This window comes from Chionomys nivalis, chromosome X (genome assembly GCF_950005125.1).
Source record: "Chionomys nivalis chromosome X, mChiNiv1.1, whole genome shotgun sequence".
In the NCBI taxonomy this organism is placed as follows: Eukaryota; Metazoa; Chordata; class Mammalia; order Rodentia; family Cricetidae; genus Chionomys; species Chionomys nivalis.
In genome coordinates this window covers 94,356,540-94,382,354 of record NC_080112.1, presented here as the reverse complement: position 1 = coordinate 94,382,354, position 25,815 = coordinate 94,356,540, and the positions used below count along the sequence as shown (strand labels likewise).

The window sequence follows — 25,815 nt, the reverse complement described above, 5'->3', positions numbered from 1 at the left end:
AGGCCCAATAATAATGCTCAATAAAATCTCATTTAGTGACTACTAAGATAAATTCTTTTTAATAACTATTGTCACATAATTTATGTACTATAAGCTGTATACATTTTGACTGTACAATTTGATGAGTTTTGACAGTTGTGCACACCCATATCTATGTAGAAGTAGAACATTTCCACCAGCCCACAATGTTTTCTTATGTCCCCTTTTATAATTCCATTGGGCCCTGTTTTCCATCTCTAAAAGTTAGCTTTTCTTTTCCCTGATCTTTATATGAATGGTATATAGTTTGAACTTTCATATCTGACTTTCTAAATACTTTTCAGCAGATCTCTGTCACATCTAGGATTTGTGTAAAGAATTCCCTTAACTGAAAACTCTTCTCTATGTAGATCATGTCCACTTATCAATTGAGGTAGACTCTACAGACATTTTACAGTCAAGAGAACTAATATTTATTAGTTGTGCCAGGTCATGAAAAGAGATAGCAGGCTTTTACTTGTGTATTTTCTTTGATGTGTCAATTAGTAGTTACTCTTGGGGATTTTTGAAGCACCAGTGTTTCCATTAATAGATGAATGCTATGATAGATAGCGCCTGATGGGCATAGGAAGAAAACTCCTGAAGGTCCTAAGAATGACCTAAATTTTAGATATTGTAAACCAAATACCAAAATTACAAAAATGGCTAAGTAGTTGAAATTTATTTTTCTTGCCAATTTCTATTATGGGGTAAATCAAAGGAGAAGAGATTGGCTTGTAATAGTCAATCACTACTGGCCCAAATTTCTGGTGGGTCACTGTTAACTAGGTAGATTGTCACTATTGGTGGTTTTAAATAATCTCGTACTTACTATAACTGTTCCATCTGAATACTGATTAATAGTTGATTAATGATATTTATTCCCCATTTTTAATTTCACAGATCACCTTGTGAGTCTAGGAAGACTATGGATCCCTAGCCTTTGAAAATGCTTATGCAAACGTCACATACAGTTGATTTATGTTTTTAATATAGAATTTTTATTACTTGGGGATTTCATAGAATATGAAATGTATTTTTGACAATATTAACTCCCTATTCTTCCCCAAAATGCTTCCCAGATTCATCTCCACTCCCCTCCTAACTTATTGACTCTTTAAAAAATAAGCCATATCAGGTGCATGGCACATGTCTTTAATCCGAGAACTTGGGAGGGCAGGGACACAGGATGATTGAGAGGGGCGGGGCACAGAGGTGATTGACAGGGGGCGGGACATAGAAATGATTGACAGGGGGTGAGACATAGCGATGATTGACAGGGGGCAGGACATAACGATAATTGACGGGGGCGGGACATAGCGATGATTGACGGGGGACATAGAGAAGATTGACAAGAGGCGGGACATAGAGATGATTGACAGTGGGCGGGACATAGAGATGATTGACAGGAGGCGGGATTATGAGGATGATTGACAGGAGGTGGGACATAACGATGATTGACAGGAGGCGGGATTATGAGGATGATTGACAGGGGGCGGGACATAGCGATGATTGACAGGGGGCGGGATTATGAGATTGATTGGCAGGGGGCGGGACATAGCGATGATTGACAGGGGCGGGACATAAAAGTGATTGACAGGGGCCGGGATTATGAGGATGATTGACAGGGGGCGGGACATAGCGATGATTGACAGGGGCGGGACATAGCGATGATTGACAGGGGCGGGACATAAAAGTGATTGACAGGGGCCGGGATTATGAGGATGATTGACAGGGGGCGGGACATAGCGATGATTGACAGGGGGCGGGATTAGGAGGATGATTGACAGGAGGCGGGACATAGCGATGATTGACAGGAGGCGGGATTATGAGGATGATTGACAGGGGCGGGACATAGCGATGATTGACAGGGGGCAGGACATAGAAGTGATTGACAGTGGGCGGGATTATGAGGATGATTGACATGGGGCGGGATTACGAGGACAGGAGGCGGGAATATGAGATTGATTGACAGGGGGCGGGACATAGAGATGATTGACAGGGGCGGGACATAGAAGTGATTGACAGGGGCGGGACATAGCGATGATTGACAGGGGGCGGGACATAGAGATGATTGACAGTGGGCGGGATTATGAGGATGATTGACAGGAGGAGGGGCATAGCCATGATTGACAGGGGGCGGGACATAGCGATGATTGACAGGGGGCGGGACATAGCGATGATTGACAGGAGGCGGGATTATGAGGATGATTGACAGGGGGCGGGACATAGAGATGATTGACAGGGGGCGGGATTATGAGGATGATTGACAGGGGCGGGATTATATGGATGATTGACAGGGGGCGGGACATAGAGATGATTGACAGGGGGCGGGACATAGAAGTGATTGACAGGGGGCGGGATTATGAGGATGATTGACAGGAGGAGGGGCATAGCCATGATTGACAGGGGGCGGGACATAGCGATGATTGACAGGGGGCGGGATTACGAGGATGATTGACAGAGGCGGGATATAGCCATGATTGACAGGGGGCGGGATTATGAGGATGATTGACAGAAGGCAGGACATTGAGATGATTGGCAGGAGGCGGGATTATGAGGATGATTGACAGGGGCGGGATTATATGGATGATTGACAGGGGGTGGGACATAGAGATGATTGACAGGAGGCGGGACATAGCGATGATTGACAGGGGGCGGGATTATATGGATGATTGACAGGTTCGGGATTATAAGGATGATTGACAGGGGGCGGGATTATATGGATGATTGAGAGGGGGCGGGACATAGCGATGATTGACAGGGGCGGGATTACGAGGATGATTTGCAGGAGGCGGGAATATGAGATTGATTGACAGGGGCGGGACATAGCAATGATTGACAGTGATTGACAGGGGCGGGACATAGCAATGATTGACAGGGGCGGGACATAGAAGTGATGGACAGGGGGCGGGATTATGAGGATGATTGACAGAAGGCGGGAAATCGAGATGATTGACAGGAGGCGGGATTACGAGGATGATTGACAGGGGGCAGGATTATATGGATGATTGACGGGGGCGGGACATAGAGATGATTGACAGGGGCGGGATTATGAGGGTGATTGACGGGGGCGGGATTATATGGATGATTGACAGGGGGCAGAATTATGACGATGATTGACAGTGGGCGGGATTATGAGGATGATTGACAGGGGGCGGGACATAGCGATGATTGACAGGGGGCGGGTCATAGCGATGATTGACAGTGGGCGGGATTATGAGGATGATTGACAGAAGGCGGGACATCGAGATGATTGACAGGAGGCAGGATTATGAGGATGATTGACAGGGGGCGGGACATATAGATGATTGACAGGAGGCGGGATTATGAGGATGATTGACAGGGGGCGGGACATAGAGATGATTGACAGGGGGCGGGATTATGAGGATGATTGACAGGGGCGGGATTATATGGATGATTGACAGGGGGCGGGACATAGAGATGATTGACAGGGGGCGGGACATAGAAGTGATTGACAGGGGGCGGGACATAGAAGTGATTGACAGGGGGCGGGATTATGAGGATGATTGACAGGAGGAGGGGCATAGCCATGATTGACAGGGGGCGGGACATAGCGATGATTGACAGGGGGCGGGATTACGAGGATGATTGACAGAGGCGGGATATAGCGATGATTGACAGGGGGCGGGATTACGAGGATGATTGACAGGGGGCGGGACATAGAGATGATTGACAGGGGCGGGACATAGAAGTGATTGACAGGGGCGGGACATAGCGATGATTGACAGGGGCGGGATTATGAGGATGATTGACAGGGGCGGGATTATATGGATGATTGACAGGGGGCGGGATTATGAGGATGATTGACAGGAGGAGGGGCATAGCCATGATTGACAGGGTGCGGGACATAGCGATGATTGACAGGGGTCGGGATTACGAGGATGATTGACAGAGGCGGGATACAGCGATGATTGACAGGGGGCGGGATTATGAGGATGATTGACAGGAGGAGGGGCATAGCCATGATTGACAGGGGGCGGGACATAGCGATGATTGACAGGGGGCGGGATTAGGAGGATGATTGACAGGGGCGGGACCTAGAGATGGTTGACAGGGGCGGGACATAGCGATGATTGACAGGAGGGGGGACATAGCGATGATTGACAGGGGCGGGACATAGCGATGATTGACAGGGGGCGGGATATAGAAGTGATTGACAGTGGGCGGGATTATGAGGATGATTGACATGGGGCGGGATTACGAGGACAGGAGGCGGGAATATGAGATTGATTGACAGGGGGCGGGACATAGAGATGATTGACAGGGGCGGGACATAGAGATGATTGACAGGGGGCGGGATTATGAGGATGATTGACAGAAGGCGGGACATTGAGATGATTGACAGGGGGCGGGATTATGAGGATGATTGACAGGGGCGGGATTATATGGATGATTGACAGGGGGTGGGACATAGAGATGATTGACAGGAGGCGGGACATAGCGATGATTGACAGGGGGCGGGATTATATGGATGATTGACAGGTTCGGGATTATAAGGATGATTGACAGGGGGCGGGATTATATGGATGATTGACAGGGGCCGGGACATAGCGATGATTGACAGGGGCGGGATTACGAGGATGATTTGCAGGAGGCGGGAATATGAGATTGATTGACAGGGGGCGGGACATAGAAGTGATTGACAGGGGCGGGACATAGCAATGATTGACAGTGATTGACAGGGGCGGGACATAGCAATGATTGACAGGGGCGGGACATAGAAGTGATTGACAGGGGGCGGGATTATGAGGATGATTGACAGAAGGCGGGAAATCGAGATGATTGACAGGAGGCGGGATTACGAGGATGATTGACAGGGGGCAGGATTATATGGATGATTGACGGGGGCGGGACATAGAGATGATTGACAGGGGCGGGACATAGCAATGATTGACAGGGGCGGGACATAGAAGTGATTGACAGGGGGCGGGATTATGAGGATGATTGACAGAAGGCGGGAAATCGAGATGATTGACAGGAGGCGGGATTACGAGGATGATTGACAGGGGGCAGGATTATATGGATGATTGACGGGGGCGGGACATAGAGATGATTGACAGGGGCCGGATTATGAGGGTGATTGACGGGGGCGGGACATAGCAATGATTGACAGGGGGCGGGATTTTATGGATGATTGACGGGGGCGGGATTATATGGATGATTGACAGGGGGCAGAATTATGACGATGATTGACAGGGGGCGGGATTATATGGATGATTGACAAGGGGCGGAATTATGACGATGATTGACAGGGGGCGGGATTATATGAATGATTGACAGGGGGCGGGACATAGAGATGATTGACAGGGGGCGGGACATAGCGATGATTGACAGGGGGCGGGACATAGAGATGATTGACAGGGGGCGGGACATAGCGATGATTGACAGGGGGCGGGATTATGAGATTGATTGGCAGGGGGCGGGACATAGCGATGATTGACAGGGGCGGGACATAAAAGTGATTGACAGGGGCCGGGATTATGAGGATGATTGACAGGGGGAGGGACATAGCGATGATTGACAGGGGGCGGGATATAGAAGTGATTGACAGTGGGCGGGATTATGAGGATGATTGACAGGGGGCGGGACATAGCGATGATTGACAGGGGGCGGGTCATAGCGATGATTGACAGTGGGCGGGATTATGAGGATGATTGACAGAAGGCGGGACATCGAGATGATTGACAGGAGGCAGGATTATGAGGATGATTGACAGGGGGCAGGACATATAGATGATTGACAGGAGGCGGGACATAGCGAGGATTGACAGGGGGCGGGACATAGAGATGATTGACAGGAGGCGGGACATGGCAATGATTGACAGGGGGCGGGACATAGAAGTGATTGACAGGGGGCGGGATTATGAGGATGATTGACAGGAGGAGGGGCATAGCCATGATTGACAGGGGGCGGGACATAGCGATGATTGACAGGGGGCGGGATTACGAGGATGATTGACAGAGGCGGGATATAGCGATGATTGACAGGGGGCGGGATTACGAGGATGATTGACAGGAGGAGGGGCATAGCTATAATTGACAGGGGACGGGACATAGCGATGATTGACAGGGGGCGGGATTACGAGGATGATTGACAGAGGCGGGATATAGCGATGATTGACAGGGGGCGGGATTATGAGGATGATTGACAGGAGGAGGGGCATAGCCATGATTGACAGGGGGCGGGACATAGCGATGATTGACAGGGGGCGGGATTAGGAGGATGATTGACAGGAGGCGGGACATAGCGATGATTGACAGGAGGCGGGATTATGAGGATGATTGACAGGGGCGGGACATAGCGATGATTGACAGGGGGCGGGACATAGAAGTGATTGACAGTGGGCGGGATTATGAGGATGATTGACATGGGGCGGGATTACGAGGACAGGAGGCGGGAATATGAGATTGATTGACAGGGGGCGGGACATAGAGATGATTGACAGGGGCGGGACATAGAAGTGATTGACAGGGGCGGGACATAGCGATGATTGACAGGGGGCGGGACATAGAGATGATTGACAGTGGGCGGGATTATGAGGATGATTGACAGGAGGAGGGGCATAGCCATGATTGACAGGGGGCGGGACATAGCGATGATTGACAGGGGGCGGGACATAGCGATGATTGACAGGAGGCGGGATTATGAGGATGATTGACAGGGGGCGGGACATAGAGATGATTGACAGGGGGCGGGATTATGAGGATGATTGACAGGGGCGGGATTATATGGATGATTGACAGGGGCGGGACATAGAGATGATTGACAGGGGGCGGGACAGAGAAGTGATTGACAGGGGGCGGGATTATGAGGATGATTGACAGGAGGAGGGGCATAGCCATGATTGACAGGGGGCGGGACATAGCGATGATTGACAGGGGGCGGGATTAGGAGGATGATTGACAGGGGCGGGACATAGAGATGATTGACAGGAGGCGGGACATAGCGATGATTGACAGGGGCGGGACATAGCGATGATTGACAGGGGCGGGACATAGCGATGATTGACAGGGGCGGGACATAGCGATGATTGACAGGGGGCGGGATATAGAAGTGATTGACAGTGGGCGGGATTATGAGGATGATTGACATGGGGCGGGATTACGAGGACTGGAGGCGGGAATATGAGATTGATTGACAGGGGGCGGGACATAGAGATGATTGACAGGGGCGGGACATAGCGATGATTGACAGGGGGAGGGACATAGAGATGATTGACAGGGGGCGGGATTATGAGGATGATTGACAGAAGGCGGGACATTGAGATGATTGGCAGGAGGCGGGATTATGAGGATGATTGACAGGGGCGGGATTATATGGATGATTGACAGGGGGTGGGACATAGAGATGATTGACAGGAGGCGGGACATAGCGATGATTGACAGGGGGCGGGATTATATGGATGATTGACAGGTTCGGGATTATAAGGATGATTGACAGGGGCGGGATTACGAGGATGATTTGCAGGAGGCGGGAATATGAGATTGATTGACAGGGGGCGGGACATAGAAGTGATTGACAGGGGCGGGACATAGCAATGATTGACAGTGATTGACAGGGGCGGGACATAGCAATGATTGACAGGGGCGGGACATAGAAGTGATTGACAGGGGGCGGGATTATGAGGATGATTGACAGGAGGAGGGGCATAGCCATGATTGACAGGGGGCGGGACATAGCGATGATTGACAGGGGGCGGGATTACGAGGATGATTGACAGAGGCGGGATATAGCGATGATTGACAGGGGGCGGGATTACGAGGATGATTGACAGGGGGCGGGACATAGAGATGATTGACAGGGGCGGGACATAGAAGTGATTGACAGGGGCGGGACATAGCGATGATTGACAGGGGCGGGATTATGAGGATGATTGACAGGGGCGGGATTATATGGATGATTGACAGGGGGCGGGATTATGAGGATGATTGACAGGAGGAGGGGCATAGCCATGATTGACAGGGTGCGGGACATAGCGATGATTGACAGGGGTCGGGATTACGAGGATGATTGACAGAGGCGGGATACAGCGATGATTGACAGGGGGCGGGATTATGAGGATGATTGACAGGAGGAGGGGCATAGCCATGATTGACAGGGGGCGGGACATAGCGATGATTGACAGGGGGCGGGATTAGGAGGATGATTGACAGGGGCGGGACCTAGAGATGGTTGACAGGGGCGGGACATAGCGATGATTGACAGGAGGGGGGACATAGCGATGATTGACAGGGGCGGGACATAGCGATGATTGACAGGGGGCGGGATATAGAAGTGATTGACAGTGGGCGGGATTATGAGGATGATTGACATGGGGCGGGATTACGAGGACAGGAGGCGGGAATATGAGATTGATTGACAGGGGGCGGGACATAGAGATGATTGACAGGGGCGGGACATAGAGATGATTGACAGGGGGCGGGATTATGAGGATGATTGACAGAAGGCGGGACATTGAGATGATTGACAGGGGGCGGGATTATGAGGATGATTGACAGGGGCGGGATTATATGGATGATTGACAGGGGGTGGGACATAGAGATGATTGACAGGAGGCGGGACATAGCGATGATTGACAGGGGGCGGGATTATATGGATGATTGACAGGTTCGGGATTATAAGGATGATTGACAGGGGGCGGGATTATATGGATGATTGACAGGGGCCGGGACATAGCGATGATTGACAGGGGCGGGATTACGAGGATGATTTGCAGGAGGCGGGAATATGAGATTGATTGACAGGGGGCGGGACATAGAAGTGATTGACAGGGGCGGGACATAGCAATGATTGACAGTGATTGACAGGGGCGGGACATAGCAATGATTGACAGGGGCGGGACATAGAAGTGATTGACAGGGGGCGGGATTATGAGGATGATTGACAGAAGGCGGGAAATCGAGATGATTGACAGGAGGCGGGATTACGAGGATGATTGACAGGGGGCAGGATTATATGGATGATTGACGGGGGCGGGACATAGAGATGATTGACAGGGGCGGGACATAGCAATGATTGACAGGGGCGGGACATAGAAGTGATTGACAGGGGGCGGGATTATGAGGATGATTGACAGAAGGCGGGAAATCGAGATGATTGACAGGAGGCGGGATTACGAGGATGATTGACAGGGGGCAGGATTATATGGATGATTGACGGGGGCGGGACATAGAGATGATTGACAGGGGCCGGATTATGAGGGTGATTGACGGGGGCGGGACATAGCAATGATTGACAGGGGGCGGGATTTTATGGATGATTGACGGGGGCGGGATTATATGGATGATTGACAGGGGGCAGAATTATGACGATGATTGACAGGGGGCGGGATTATATGGATGATTGACAAGGGGCGGAATTATGACGATGATTGACAGGGGGCGGGATTATATGAATGATTGACAGGGGGCGGGACATAGAGATGATTGACAGGGGGCGGGACATAGCGATGATTGACAGGGGGCGGGACATAGAGATGATTGACAGGGGGCGGGACATAGCGATGATTGACAGGGGGCGGGATTATGAGATTGATTGGCAGGGGGCGGGACATAGCGATGATTGACAGGGGCGGGACATAAAAGTGATTGACAGGGGCCGGGATTATGAGGATGATTGACAGGGGGAGGGACATAGCGATGATTGACAGGGGGCGGGATATAGAAGTGATTGACAGTGGGCGGGATTATGAGGATGATTGACAGGGGGCGGGACATAGCGATGATTGACAGGGGGCGGGTCATAGCGATGATTGACAGTGGGCGGGATTATGAGGATGATTGACAGAAGGCGGGACATCGAGATGATTGACAGGAGGCAGGATTATGAGGATGATTGACAGGGGGCAGGACATATAGATGATTGACAGGAGGCGGGACATAGCGAGGATTGACAGGGGGCGGGACATAGAGATGATTGACAGGAGGCGGGACATGGCAATGATTGACAGGGGGCGGGACATAGAAGTGATTGACAGGGGGCGGGATTATGAGGATGATTGACAGGAGGAGGGGCATAGCCATGATTGACAGGGGGCGGGACATAGCGATGATTGACAGGGGGCGGGATTACGAGGATGATTGACAGAGGCGGGATATAGCGATGATTGACAGGGGGCGGGATTACGAGGATGATTGACAGGAGGAGGGGCATAGCTATAATTGACAGGGGACGGGACATAGCGATGATTGACAGGGGGCGGGATTACGAGGATGATTGACAGAGGCGGGATATAGCGATGATTGACAGGGGGCGGGATTATGAGGATGATTGACAGGAGGAGGGGCATAGCCATGATTGACAGGGGGCGGGACATAGCGATGATTGACAGGGGGCGGGATTAGGAGGATGATTGACAGGAGGCGGGACATAGCGATGATTGACAGGAGGCGGGATTATGAGGATGATTGACAGGGGCGGGACATAGCGATGATTGACAGGGGGCGGGACATAGAAGTGATTGACAGTGGGCGGGATTATGAGGATGATTGACATGGGGCGGGATTACGAGGACAGGAGGCGGGAATATGAGATTGATTGACAGGGGGCGGGACATAGAGATGATTGACAGGGGCGGGACATAGAAGTGATTGACAGGGGCGGGACATAGCGATGATTGACAGGGGGCGGGACATAGAGATGATTGACAGTGGGCGGGATTATGAGGATGATTGACAGGAGGAGGGGCATAGCCATGATTGACAGGGGGCGGGACATAGCGATGATTGACAGGGGGCGGGACATAGCGATGATTGACAGGAGGCGGGATTATGAGGATGATTGACAGGGGGCGGGACATAGAGATGATTGACAGGGGGCGGGATTATGAGGATGATTGACAGGGGCGGGATTATATGGATGATTGACAGGGGCGGGACATAGAGATGATTGACAGGGGGCGGGACAGAGAAGTGATTGACAGGGGGCGGGATTATGAGGATGATTGACAGGAGGAGGGGCATAGCCATGATTGACAGGGGGCGGGACATAGCGATGATTGACAGGGGGCGGGATTAGGAGGATGATTGACAGGGGCGGGACATAGAGATGATTGACAGGAGGCGGGACATAGCGATGATTGACAGGGGCGGGACATAGCGATGATTGACAGGGGCGGGACATAGCGATGATTGACAGGGGCGGGACATAGCGATGATTGACAGGGGGCGGGATATAGAAGTGATTGACAGTGGGCGGGATTATGAGGATGATTGACATGGGGCGGGATTACGAGGACTGGAGGCGGGAATATGAGATTGATTGACAGGGGGCGGGACATAGAGATGATTGACAGGGGCGGGACATAGCGATGATTGACAGGGGGAGGGACATAGAGATGATTGACAGGGGGCGGGATTATGAGGATGATTGACAGAAGGCGGGACATTGAGATGATTGGCAGGAGGCGGGATTATGAGGATGATTGACAGGGGCGGGATTATATGGATGATTGACAGGGGGTGGGACATAGAGATGATTGACAGGAGGCGGGACATAGCGATGATTGACAGGGGGCGGGATTATATGGATGATTGACAGGTTCGGGATTATAAGGATGATTGACAGGGGCGGGATTACGAGGATGATTTGCAGGAGGCGGGAATATGAGATTGATTGACAGGGGGCGGGACATAGAAGTGATTGACAGGGGCGGGACATAGCAATGATTGACAGTGATTGACAGGGGCGGGACATAGCAATGATTGACAGGGGCGGGACATAGAAGTGATTGACAGGGGGCGGGATTATGAGGATGATTGACAGAAGGCGGGAAAGCGAGATGATTGACAGGAGGCGGGATTACGAGGATGATTGACAGGGGGCAGGATTATATGGATGATTGACAGGGGCGGGACATAGAGATGATTGACAGGGGCGGGATTATGAGGGTGATTGACGGGGGCGGGACATAGCGATGATTGACAGGGGGCGGGATTTTATGGATGATTGACAGGGGGCGGGATTATATGGATGATTGACAGGGGGCGGAATTATGACGATGATTGACAGGGGGCGGGATTATATGGATGATTGACAAGGGGCGAAATTATGACGATGATTGACAGGGGGCGGGATTATATGGATGATTGACAGGGGGCGGAACATAGAGATGATTGACGGGGCGGGACATAGCGATGATTGACAGGGGCGGGACATAGCGATGATTGACGGGGGCGGGACATAGAGGATGATCGGCAGGGGCAGGGCTACAGGGATGATTGACATGGGGCAGGAACATAGGAATCATTGATAGGGTTGGGACACAGGGATGATTGACAGGCCCAATGATGTCACCTGTAAATGGCCACAAGTGGCTCCCAGGTGGCCACGCCTACTGCACGTGGGTACTGATTCTTCCCTTCCCTGTGTAGAAGGCTGAGGGAGGTGGGTGGGGCCAGTGGCCCAGGGAATGATTCTAGAACTCAGCACTACAGAGGCAGGTGGATCTCTGTGAGTTTGAGGCCAGCCTGATTCTACAAGAGCTAGTTCCAGGGAAGCCAGGGCTGTTATATAAATAAACCCTGTCTCAAAAAAAAAATAAAAGAAAAGAAAGAAAGGATGGGTGGATGGATGTGTGTGTGTCTGGATGTGTGTGTGTGTGTGTGTGAGGAAGAGAGAGAGAGAGAGAGAGAGAGAGAGAGAGAGAGAGAACCCACTAAGTCCAATTTGTGTTGCCTGTATACTCCTGGGTTCCTGGGTGTGGGGCCATCTTTTTTTTGGGGGGGGAGTAGAGATTTTAATATCTTAAATCAGAGTGGGCCTGCCTTTCACTGCCAGGCCCCTTCTGGGGCTTCCTATCTTCGTATTGCCTGGAAGGCTGCCTGCAGCCAGGGCTTTCCCCATCCCCTAAGAAGGATCCAGCACCACCCTGAGAAAGGAGGCAATAGCAGCTAAAGGAGTGGGAGGGGGAGGAGAAAGAAGCGTGTGCAGGCGCATGTAGGTGTGTACTTATGTGTGAGAACACATGTAAAGTGTCAGGTTTATACACCCTGGCCCAGAGACAGTCTAGGATGGGAAAGGAGGTAGGGCAAGAAACATCCTTTCTCCCTGGCACCGTGGGCTCATCCTGTTCCAGGGGTAGGCAGAATGGATTATGTAGATTAAGTCCGAGCTTTCAGGACTTGAGCCCTTAGAGTCTGGTGGAGTGAGTGATCCAGTCTGTGGGACACTTGGTCTGTCTCCTTTTGAAAGCCCTGGAAAGGTGGGAGGTAAGAAGTGGAGGGAGACAGGTCTCTGCTAGAAGAACTTGACTCCTCGGCCATCACTGACAGTGATAATCTCAGCCTTGTGCTCCTGCTGTAGGGCCTGCAGAGCACAAAGTAGGGTTGCCTCATCCAGCCCATGGAACTCTTCATCCTCTTCGTACCCACTGGTCAGTTCATACAGGGTAAACACAGAGTTGTTCTGGCAGCTCCTGGAAACCCATTGATAAATGAGTTTCCCCCATTCCTCTGGCCTCCGCCACATGATCGGGAAGCTAGACTTATTCTTATCTAACCACTCGAGGTTCCCTTTCTTTCCTAGCTCCTCTAATACAATCTGGATTGACTCCATAGGAAGTTTCCGCTGTAGCTTGACGTTGTTGAAGAGCGGGCTCTCCTGGGCTTCCATCACCGTCATGCTGGACTGTTTGTGCAAGCGGCAGAAGGACAGAGCCAGAGAGCACCAGGCGGCCAGCTGCTCCTGCCGAGTGTCCACGTTTGGCTGTAACGTAAGGAAGGGCAGGAAGCGGTACTGCCACGGCCACTCGAAACTCATCGCCATCGTAGTAGCCCAGAAAAACCATGTGGGGCCATCTTAATGGAGCAAGGTCAACCTATCAGAGGCCTTAATACTGACTCTCCATTGACTGTCAATAGCTATTCAGTTAAGGGTACGGCTCATAAGTCCATTTCCCCTTTATGCTAAAATTGCTCTTGCACCGGTTCTGTATAGGTAACCATAGCTGTTGCATGTTCATGAATGCAGTGGCCTTATCATATCCAGAGGAATACTATTCCATTCCAGTCTTCCCCAACCTCTAGTTCTTACAGTCTTTTTGTTCCCAAGTTCTAATATGTTCCCTGAGCCTTGGTGCGGTTGATACAGATATCCCATTTGTAATGAACGCTCCTGCCCTCTTATTAGTTGTGGGCGTCTGCATTAACCTCATACACTGTACAAAGAAACTTCTCTGATGAGGTCTAAGGGCTGTGCTAATTTGTGGTAGACAGATACAAATTTAGAAGGAAATTCAATCTATCCACTTGGCAAAATATTATTAGTAAATTCACCCCCAGGGCAGGTCCTTGACACTATCAATTTTATTTCTCCACGTCCTCTGCCTAAAGTGTTATTGGTATCTTCAACAATAGGGTATTACCAGTGTGTTCTCACTGGCAACCAAGATCAGGAGTCACAAAGAGTTTTAATAGACTTACAGGGTCCATGAACCCAAATATTGACAGTTAACTTAAATATCAACACAGAAGGCACAGTGAGTAAATTTGTGGATGTCTTCCTCCTGGGGGATTTGAATGGCTGTTGTGCTATATGACAAAACAGATTAAAATTGATTTTGATGACTTGGAAACTCATTGAATTCAACAAAATGAATTATATACTCGTGGAAGGAAAAGCCAGAAATTAAAATACAAGAGCCAGCTATAAGGCCTTACAGAAACAAGAGACAAACTTGAAAATTAAGTAACCACATATGTATTTACAAACATTTGATAGCTATCAATCTTTAAGAGGCATCTACACTTAGAGCCTGCAACTGTTAGCACCACGACACAGAAATATACAACTACTTCTAAAGAAAAATTTAGACTCTCATCTAGTAGAATAAGTTTGTAGCACTGACAATCAAAAATTTTAATCTCTTAGCAAATTGAGGAAACAGTTGCTTATTAAGCACAGGTTTGTGTACAAGTATATTTCACGTATACAATACAAAATACTTACTTGTCAGAGTAAACAAGTATATACCCACATTTTATTTAGCAAGATTATCGGGATGACAATTTTTGATGCCTTAATAAGTCTGTAAAACACTAAGAGGTCAGAATTATACCGTACATAGAATTAAACCATTTAGGGTGAGTCTTTGAAGGCTCATGATTATCTATTTTAAGCTGGCACCAGTTGCTTTCAGGAACTGCAGAGTGTGTTCTCCCCTCATCTTGCTGTTGCTCATTCTTGTGTTTTCTTTATTTGAAGTGGGGTCTCACCAAGCTACCCAGGCTGGCCTCAAACTCATGGGCTTAAGTGATTCTCCTGCTTCCTCCTCCTGAGGAGCTGCAAATGCAGTGTGTTTCACCACATTGAGTTAGAAGTTTTACCTTGTTTGTTCATGGAAGGGGCCCACTATGTTGTTCCGGCTATCCTTGAAGTTTTGACAGTTCTCCTGACTCAGCCTCTTGAGTATTGGTATTACAGATGTGAACCACAAGTATTTCCAGTTTATCATTCTCTCTGTCTCTTTGTGTCTGTCTGTCTGTCTGTCTCTCTGGATATGTGCATGCTACATGGAGGTCAGGACATAGTGAGAAGCTGCTTCTTTCTTTCCTTCTTCTGAGGCCCAGAGTTCAAACTCAGGTCAACAGCCAATTTTGAGATTTCAGGTACTGGAACAATCCAGAGAAGAATATCTGAAAAAGGGAGAACCCCTCTAGTTGTTTCAAATGAAATCAAAAAGGTTGTCTTCCACTCAAGTTACTTATATAAGGCCACTCTGGACAGAGTAATTTCATCTCGGTCTCAATTGTGCATCCATCATATGCCCTATATATGTGCACTTGTTTTAAGTCCTGAGCCTCTGAAAGATAGTGACATAACAAATTTGTCCATTAAATCTCACCGGGGCAGGAAATGGTGCTTGTATGTTACAACAGCCCTAAAATTACGACCCAGTATGGTTTTTCCACTTTATCATTTAGCCAGAAAATATTCTAATTAATCTTAGACAACATTATTTTGGCAAAATACCCATTAAGTGAGAGTGCTAAATCATTTATTTTGCTGCCCAACAGTTAAAAGTAGTGAGTCATCACAGTCAAATGTCAAACCAGCTCTGGGCTGATTTGTCATGCCTTTTTGTTACACAAAGGATTTCTAGAAAATTCTTTCTATTGTTCATTCACTTATCAATAAGAGTATGCTGAAGTCGATGGAACAACTTTTTGGGGTAGCAGATGCTTACTCTCTCCAGGTAGACCTGGAAGGACTAGCTTTGACCTTATCATGACCAATCTTCCTCTGCCTCCTTGTGTACTAGGATTATAGGTGTAGCCACCATGCCCAGCTTTTGGAGGGAGCAGGCTGCTTGTTCGTCCCAGCCGCTCAGAACCAAAATAATCATACAGAAACTATATTAATTTAAAACACTGCTTGGACTTTGAGATATCATCTTACACCTGTCAGAATGGCTAAAATCAAAAACACCAAGGATAGCCTTTGCTGGAGAGGTTGTGGAGAAAGGGGTACCCTCATCCATTGCTGGTGGGACTGCAAACTTGTGCAACCACTTTGGAAATCAGTGTGGCGGTTTCTCAGAAAAATTGGGATCAACCTACCCCTGGACCCAGCAATAGCACTCTTGGGAATATACCCAAGAGATGCCCTAGCATATGACAAAAGCATTTGTCCAACTATGTTCATAGCAGCATTATTTGTAATAGCCAGAACCTGGAAGCAACCTAGATGCCCTTCAATAGAAGAATGGATGAAGAAAGTGTGGAATATATATACATTAGAGTACTACTCTGCGGTAAAAAACAATGACTTCTCGAATTTTGCATGCAAATAGAAAATACGATCCTGAGTGAGGTAACCCAGACCCAAAAAGAAGATCATGGGATGTACTCACTCATAATTGGTTTCTAGCCATGGATAGGGGCCACTGAGTCTATAATTTGTGATCCTAAAGAAGCTAAACAAGAGGGTAAACCCAAGGAAAAACATATAGATATCCTCCCAGCTATGGGAAATAGACAAGATTGATGGGCAAAAAATGGGAATCTTGGGGGGTGGGGTGGGATGGGGATGAGGGGAGATGGGGAGAGAAAAGTGTGAAGGAGAGGATGAGGGGAACTGGGGGAATCGGGGTGATTGGGGGTAAAGGAAGGTTGGATGGGGGAGCAGGGAAACTCATACCTTAGTTAAGGGTGCCACCTAAGGGTTGGCAAGAGACTTGAACCTGGAATGGCTACCAGAAGCCCAGGGCAATGTCCCCAGTTAGTTCATTGGGGCACCTGAGGATAGGGAACCTGAAATGAACCTATCCTATAATCATACTGATGAATATCTTGCATATCACCATAGAACCTTCATCTAGCGATGGATGGAGATAGAGACAGAGACCCACACTGGAGCACCGGACTGAGCTCCCAAGGTTATAATGAGGAGCAGAAGGAGAGAGAACATGAACAAGGAAGTCAGGACCATGAGGGGTGCACCCAACCACTGAGACAGGGGGGCCGATCTATTGGGAGCTCACCAAGGCCAGCTGGACTGCTACTGAAAAAAACAGGGGATAAAACCGGACTCTCTGAATGTGGTGGACAATGAGAGCTGACGAGAGGCCAAGGAGAATGGCACAGGAACTTTCATCTGGCGATGGATCGAGAGAGAGACAGAGACCCAATTTGGATCAACCGTCTGAGCTCTTAAGGTCCAAATGAGGAGCAGAAGGAGGGAGAACATGAGCAAGGAAATCAGGACCACGAGGCGTGCACCCACCCACTGTGACAGTGGAACTGATCTATTGGGAGCTCTCCAAGGCCAGCTGGACTGGGACTGAATAAGCATGGGTTGAAACTGGACTCTCTGAACAAGGCGGACAATGAAGGCTGATGAGAAGCCAAGGACAATGGCACTAGGTTTCGATCCTAATACATGAACTGGCTTTGTGGGAGCGTAGCCTGTTTGGATGCTCACCTTCCTGGACCTAGATAGAAGTGGGAGGACCTTGGTCTTCCTGTAGAGCAGGGAATTTGGACTGCTCCTCAGTATCGAGAGGGAGGGGGAGTGGACTAGGGGGAGGAGAAATGGAGTGGGGATAGGGGGAGGGGAGCGGGGGGAGGGGGCAATATATGGGAGGAGGGGGAGGGAAATGGGAAACGGGGAGCAGTTGGAAATTTTAAGTAAAAAGAATAAAAAAAAAAAGAGACCAATATTGAAATAGAAAAAAAAAAATAAAACACTGCTTGGCCCATTAGCTCTAACTTCTTATTGGCTAACTCTTGCATCTTAGTTTAACACATTTCTATTAATCTGTGTATCACCACATTACAGTGACTTACCAGCTAAGTTCCATGGCGTCTCTCTGGCTCTGCCCTTCTTTCTCCCAGCATTCAGTTCTGTCTTCCCTTCCTACCTAAGTTCTGCTCTATCAACAGGCCAAGGCAGTTTCTTTATTCATTTATGGTAATCACAGCACACAGAGGGGACTCCCACATCACCCAGCTTGATGTTGGACATTCTAATAGGAATATAATGATAGCTGATGTGGGATGTCCTTCTGTATATGTGCTTTTATTGGTTAATGAATAAAACTGCTTTGGCCTATGGCAGGGCAGAATATAGCCAGGCTGGAAGAGATACAGTAGGCAGAGTCAAGGAGATGCCATGTAGCTGCCCACAAAGCAAGAGGTAACAAACCACAAGCCTTGTGGTAAAATATAAAATAATAGAAATGGGCTAATTTAACATATAAGAGCTAGCTAGCAATATGCCTAAGTGATTGGCCAACCAGTGTTGTAATTAATACAGTTTCTCTGTGATTATTCAGATCTGGGAGGCCAGGAATGAAAGAGCAATCTCTGCTTATAGATAGCTTGTTGAATTAGTATTATAATTTTTTCTCATTTCTTATTAGTTCTTTTGAGAATTTCATACAATTCATATCCACCCATCCTTGTGTGCCCATTTACTGTAGGGTATATGGCCTTCTGCTGGAGCATGGTTAACCTACCAGAATCACACACTTAAGGAAAACTGACTCTCCCATCAGCTAGCAGTGACTAGCTCCTGAGCTGGGGGTAGGATGTGTTCCTCCCCTCTCAATGCTAGAATTTTGTCTGGCTTGAGCTTGTACAGGTCTTGTGCATACTCTTCCAACCCCGTGAGTTTCCATGTGGAACTGTTCAGCTGTGTTGGAAAAACACTATTTCTTTGTACTCATCCACTGTCTCCGGCTCTTTCTTGCTTCCTTTCTCTTCTACGATTCCTGAGCTTTAAGGATGAGTATTCCAAAGTCTCTTTTACTAACTGCAGCTTGGTCAGTTCTGAGTCTCCAAGTTAACTGCCATCTACTGCAAAAAGAAGTTTCTCTGGTAAGGGATGATGTTGTCCTAATCTATAGGTATAATGATAAATCATTAGGATTCTTTTAATACTGCACTGAAGCTAAAATTCCTTCCCATAGGGAGATGTAAGCACCTAGCCCTTCTAAAGTCACAGTGACAAAGTGGGTGCAATTCCTCCAAACTTTCCCCTGAGGAACTAATAGATTTATTGAGCTTACAGAGAACTTAGGCGAGCTTATTAACAGGTGCAGGCAATCCTCAGTTGGTCACAGGGCCTCCTCATGGCTGCATAGAGCCCCCAATCTAGTCTTCCTTGGCTTCTCCCAGGGCACAGATATAGTTGTCAAATAACAGGGAGCAGTTGACTACTCAGGCTAAGGGAGGAGTGGCATATAACTCATCAAGCCCAGCCAAAATAGTCTTTTGCAAAGTGTACAGGTGAACTCCCAAGATGGCAGTTGCTTGGCATGAATAACAGTCATTTATGACATAAGCCCTTTGAGCAGAGTAATAGTAGTAGGTTCTTCTCTAGAGCATATGACCTGTCAAGCAACAAGTCCTTAGCTGTGATAGTGCCAGTCATGTATTTTAACTTGTGGAGTGGGACCTAAACCCAATCAGAAAGCAGCTGGCTACTCCCATGACATTCATGCTGATATTGCAGCAAGGGCTGTGACTGGCCGTGTATGTTGATATTGTAGCTCTCAGGACTCAGAGCTAGGTAAAATTGATGCTAACTTTTCTTCTCTAGTAGTGTACACAGTACGTGCCCAGCATTATATAAAGCTAGTGAATAGGTATGAAGTTTCCAGGTGAGGATCAGCTTGATCTCTCCATGTTCCAACTCAAATATGTAGTGTTTTCAGCAACAGGGTTTTAATGTCAAGTTCTGGAGTGTAGCCCAGAGCAACAGCAATAGCTTGTAGTGTTTAGGCTTCTATGGGAACTCACTGGTCAACAATTCATAAGCAGGTAGCTCATGCCTGGCACAAGGCTTCTTTCTGATTTAGCAGCCCTCTTCTCCCCTGCCAAGGAGGGAAAACACTAAGTACCTTTCAAAAAGTCATATGGAAAAATACTGCTGGAGAGTCTTCCTAAAATACATACATACAAATGTAAATAAAATATAAATAATATAAAATAAAATACAAGCCAAGTGGTGGTGGCACATGCCTTTAATCCCAGCACTCAGGAGGCAGAAGCAGGTGGATCTCTGTGAGTTCAAGGCCAGTCTGGTCTACAAGAGCTAGTTCCAGGACAGGAACCAAAACCACAGAGAAACCCTGTCTCGAAAAAACATATATATATATATATATGTGTGTGTGTGTGTGTACATTTATATATATGCATAAGCATAAATAGAATAACACATTATCAGAGCAACAATGTCTCTACTAAGTACCACAGGCTAACAAGTATTGAAATTTCGAACATTAATTGGACAAATTGATGCATTCCACGATGGCACTTCCATCCTTCCTTCTGTACAGATCTGACCACATCCTCCCTTCTCAACTCCCTCCTCATACGCTTATGGACCCGAATTTGTCTCTTTCTCCCACCACACCCTGGGCATGTACTGAAGAGCTCTAATGACTGCTGCGTATTCTGGCAGCACAAGGGTGAGCTCAATCAGAGATAGCCCTTGCCCTCATAGAGAATGCAGTTTTGCTAATTCTGGAAAGTTCTTGTGTTTTATCAACAATAACATGTTGACCACAGGAGAGAAAAACTGGAATTTGCACTTCTCTGAGGAGAGTCTCCAAATTACAGTGATCTATGATACAAAGTAGGGTTCTTGGCCAGTGGACGAGTTCTTGGCCAGTCTGACATTGCTTATGACTTTAGGGGAAAAGGGGACACTTCTCCTGTGCTGTATGCCAAGAAGTTACTATTTGCCTTTTACAGCGGCCTGTGTACAATTCAAGTCTGTGATGAGCTTTCGGTAAGAGCCTGAGGTTAGTAGAGAACTTTAACAGTGCTCAGGTCTTTTCCTACTCCAGTACCGCACAGTGACTCCTGACAGGGAGAGGGCTGGAGCGCCTCGATAACATACAGTGATAGTCTTGTGTGCATCAATAGTTGGGCCACTACTTTGCAAAAACAGGTGTCCTTGTATACACTCACCTAGTTTCCAGAGGGGTAAAAGAGGTAAAATGGGGGCTTGGGAGATGGCTCAGCACTTAAGAGCACTGACTGTTCTCCCAGAGGATATGAGTTCAATTCCCAGCAACCATGTGGTGGATGGCTCACAACCACCTATAGTGGGATCTGATGCCCTCTTCTGGCCTAAAGTCAATAGAGCACTTATATACATAAAATTAATTAATTAATAATTTTGCAAATTCTAGGAAGAGGTAAAATGGTGTGAGATGACATAAAGACTACACCTTACCGCTGGTTCCAAGTACAATAATGCTCCTGCAACTGCACCAACCCAATCACAATGAAACAAGCACGTTTTAATAACAAAAGGTAGTTTTGAGGCCATGTATGGTGGTGCATGTATTTGATTCCAGCACACAGGAGGCAGAGGTAGGAGTTCAAGATCAGCTCAGGCTACATAATCAGTTCCAGGCAAGCCAAGGCTACATAGTGAGACCCTGTCTGAGAAACAAACAAACAAACAAACAAAACCAAAAAACAAGTTTATTTTGCAATATTGGAAAGTAAGTTACAAGGCACCATAAAAGAATCAAAAGAAAAAAAAAACTGCCAATAACCCCATTTGTCTTTACTCGTGTCTTTAATCCCAGCACTTGGGAGGCAAAGGCAGACGAATCTGAGTTTGAGATCAGCCTGATTTACAAAGCAAGTTCTAGGACAGCCAGGGCCACAGAGAAACACTGTCTCAAAAAAAAAAAAAAAGAAAGGAAAGAAAGGAGGGAGGGAGGGAGGGAGGGAGGGAGAGAGAGAGAGAGAGAGAGAGAGAGAGAGAGAGAGAAAAGCAGGGTTTAAAATCAAAGGATACAGAACACAATGAGGGCTCCAGAGAACTTTTAAGTTATGTCAATGAAAGGAACACCATTATAGCTGCTTAAAAAACTTCTGATGCCAAAATTTTCACACCAAACAACACTGCAAATTACTGTGGGCATCAACTGTGTCCTCTACAATTGAATTCAATTCTGCCATTTACCTGAGTTGGTACAGACCCCACATATCAAAGGCTGAGACCTACACAATTGTCCTCTATTTGTCTACACCAGATACCTTTCATGATCACTGTTTAGGTCATCTACACTTCCATGTGACACAAATTGGGAATTTTCATAATTTCCTACTGAGCTTTCAATAAGCTATTTTGATGGCTCATAGAATTCACAGAAATATTTAGATTATATTTACTAGTTAATTGGAAAGAATGTTGCAAAAGATCCTCATGCACAACTATCTGAAGAGGTACCTAGCAGGAGGTACAGAAGGGTCTTGTTCCCATGGAGTCAGGGTGCATTACTCTCCTGGCATGTGGATGTATTCAGCAACTTGGAAGGCCACCAAGCCCTACAGCTTAGGAGCTTTTCTGTAGAGACTTCACGCATAAGCTTAATGAACCTCCAGCCCGGTAGAAGAGGACGTGGTAAGTATTAGAAGTGGCAAACCTGAAGTTTTAAGATTTTGATCACAGTCCATTCTAGTGAACAGTCCCTACTTACCCCGAGGCTCCAGAAGCCCATCAAGATCTGATCACTGAAACAAGTTGCTCCGGACTCTCAGGAAATTCAAAGGGCTGTAGGATGTATGTATTAAGGTATTCTTTTACTTTTAGCACACAGGAAACCAGAGGGGAGCTGTAGGTTAGAACACAGGAGTGAAACCGAATAGATGCAAGCTACTGCTAATTTAAAACAAGGTACAGGATAGGTGTTACAACTAATCCCAGTGATTATGAAAAGGCCAGAGTCCCATCTATTTGGTTCATTGTTGGAGTGTACACACAAAAGAAATAGCTTGGGTTCCAAGGAAACTGGGTTTTGTGACTGGCTGTTTCTGCAGTTCTCAGTGTTTTATCTTTGAAATGGAGATGATTTCTCTCAGAGATTACAATGCGAAAGGATGTAAGAAAAACTTTCATATGGAGACTTACTACTATTGTTGGACTGTATCTTCTGACAGCTGATTTGGTGTTCTTTATTAGGATCATTCAGAGAAACATTTCGGGGGAATCATGGCTCCCTTTGAGAGTTTGATAAAAACTACACGAAGCTCTGCTTTCAATTTTAGACAGTCGACAGAACTGTAAAGCTGAAGCCATGATCCCCTAAGGGAGTAACTTTTCATACTCTAGCAAACATACCAACAGACTGATTTGGGAGCTCAATAAAAATGATAAGAGAATATGAAAACAGACAAGAACCAGACATAACCATGTAAGAAATTCATTGTAACTGGTGTAATTGAGGAATTATGGAATCAAAATACTGGAGGTCATAAACTAAGACACAAATTTACCTCAAATGTAAAACCTAACTGAAATGTTAAATATGCTATGTTCATGTTAATATGTTAAGTGTTATTGAAAGACCCTACAGACCCCTGCGGCGCGCAACTCTGCCAGCAGAGAAGACGACCACAACAGGATTCTTCTTGGAACGTACTTTATTGGAGCGCAGAAGACTGAAGTTAAGATGGAGGCGAAAAGACCCCGAGCCCGACCGCGCGGGGAATATATACAGTGCCTGGTTCGCCTATGATGTGTCATTGCTTGATTGGCTCGGCCCACACTGATGCAATTGCGTGAGCAAGACGTGTGAGCAATTGATAGGTGGATTCAAACCACTCTTGGGCCGGTAGCGAGCGTGCGCAGAAGTTGTTTACTACTAGGGACACTAGCAAATGGCGGTAACGGGCTTAGTGCCAGACCCTGTGAACATGACAGCTGACAGCTCCGAGGTGCGCAAAGCGCCTGGCGCACAGAGCGCCGTGGCGCGCTACATCGGAACATGACAGCTGACAGCGCCGTGGTGCGCAGAGCGCCGTGGCGCGCTACAGACCCCCTCTCAGAACCTGCAGCTAGCATACTCCCATGAGAACAACCTGTTTGCTTGAGCCTGCTCTCATGAGAACATCCCGTTTGCTTAGGAAAACAGGATACCTATAGTCAGCACATGTGCCAAACTTAAAATGTTAGCAGTTTACAAAAGGAACAGTTGCCCCTATGGAAGACCCCAGCTTAGCTGCTGTAATGCCACTCTGCAAAGCAGGATATCTGTAAAATAGGACATCTATACAACAGGATATCTGTTGCCATACATCTGTGCTGGGAGAGGAAAAACCACTTATGCCCCCTCGCCTCATTCCAACCGACCAATGACCACGCATCTGCTTCTGTAAACCTGCTTTTGCCGCCCTCTTTCCTATAAAAAGACCTTCTCCCAGTCTGCATGAGCGCAAGTCCTCCCAAGAGACTTTGCCGCCCGCAGGTACCTATGTATACTCAAGAAACCTCTTGCTGATTGCAGCCTGTGGTCTTGGACTGTTCCTGGGATCCCGGGGTCTTCTCCTGAGGGAAGGTCCTCTCCAGGGTCTTTCATTATATTTTCTATAATAGAAACTTAAGGATGTAGTATTTTTCAGTTTCAGTGCTGGAGTGATGGCTCTGTGGCTAAGAGCAGGTACTCTTCTTGCCTAGGACCCGACTTCAGTACATAACGCCCATGTCAGGCAGCTCACACTGCCGTGGGGGATCCAGCCCTAGGGAATCCAATGACCTCTTCTGGCCTTGGCAGGCACTTCATTCACATACACAAACCCACACTCAAAACAAAAGCATCTTCACATAAAAATAAGACCTTATATTTGTTTCAAGTAACCTACTTTTATATTATATTCTTGGTTAGCATCACAACTGAATTATCATATTCTCTGAGTTCATTTTGTTATTAGAAGACCTACTGACCTGAATGAGGTTTGTTGCTATTTAGTTTCCTATAGGGACAAGTAGCAATTTGATCAATGTTCGAGATAATTAATATCCTGGCTTATATAATTAAATGATTTAAGTAATATTAAGAGCTTACTAATTTCCTGAAGCTTTGTTTGATCTTTACTGTTGAATCAAGAAATCTTAAAATTTGTAAAATTTTATACCCCACGCCCCCCATCAGACCCTATTAGACAAGACTTACTTTCTGATCCTATTAGAAAAAGACAAACCAGAAATGAATAATTTCATCAATTCTACCCACCAACATTTAACAAATGTTCATTTCATAAGAAAATACATCCCTAATTCATTCTAATAAAGATTAGCACTCAATATTCATGGCAAAAAGTTTTGGTATCAATAATGCAGCTCATATATACAAGACTCATTTTAGTTACTGGTCATTTAAGTCTTTGACCCAAAATTAATGAAAGTTTGCAGATTTACTTAGATCCCATCTTTGAAGCAATAATTGAAGGATAAAATTAAAATTAAGAGTCACTTGAACTACATTTGCTCACTACTAATCAATTAAGATGCTTCACTAAATAGAGTTCA

General features: G+C 47.2%; 1 protein-coding gene across 1 annotated transcript; it reads right to left on the bottom strand.

Moving 5' to 3' along the window:
- Positions 1-13,185: 13,185 nt before the first annotated feature.
- LOC130868182 (vacuolar protein-sorting-associated protein 25-like) lies at positions 13,186-13,806 on the bottom strand. The gene has a single exon (XM_057760437.1). The coding sequence runs from the start codon at positions 13,804-13,806 to the stop codon at positions 13,279-13,281; it is 528 nt and encodes a 175-aa protein (XP_057616420.1). The 3' UTR covers positions 13,186-13,278.
- Between the last annotated feature and the right edge of the window lie 12,009 nt (positions 13,807-25,815).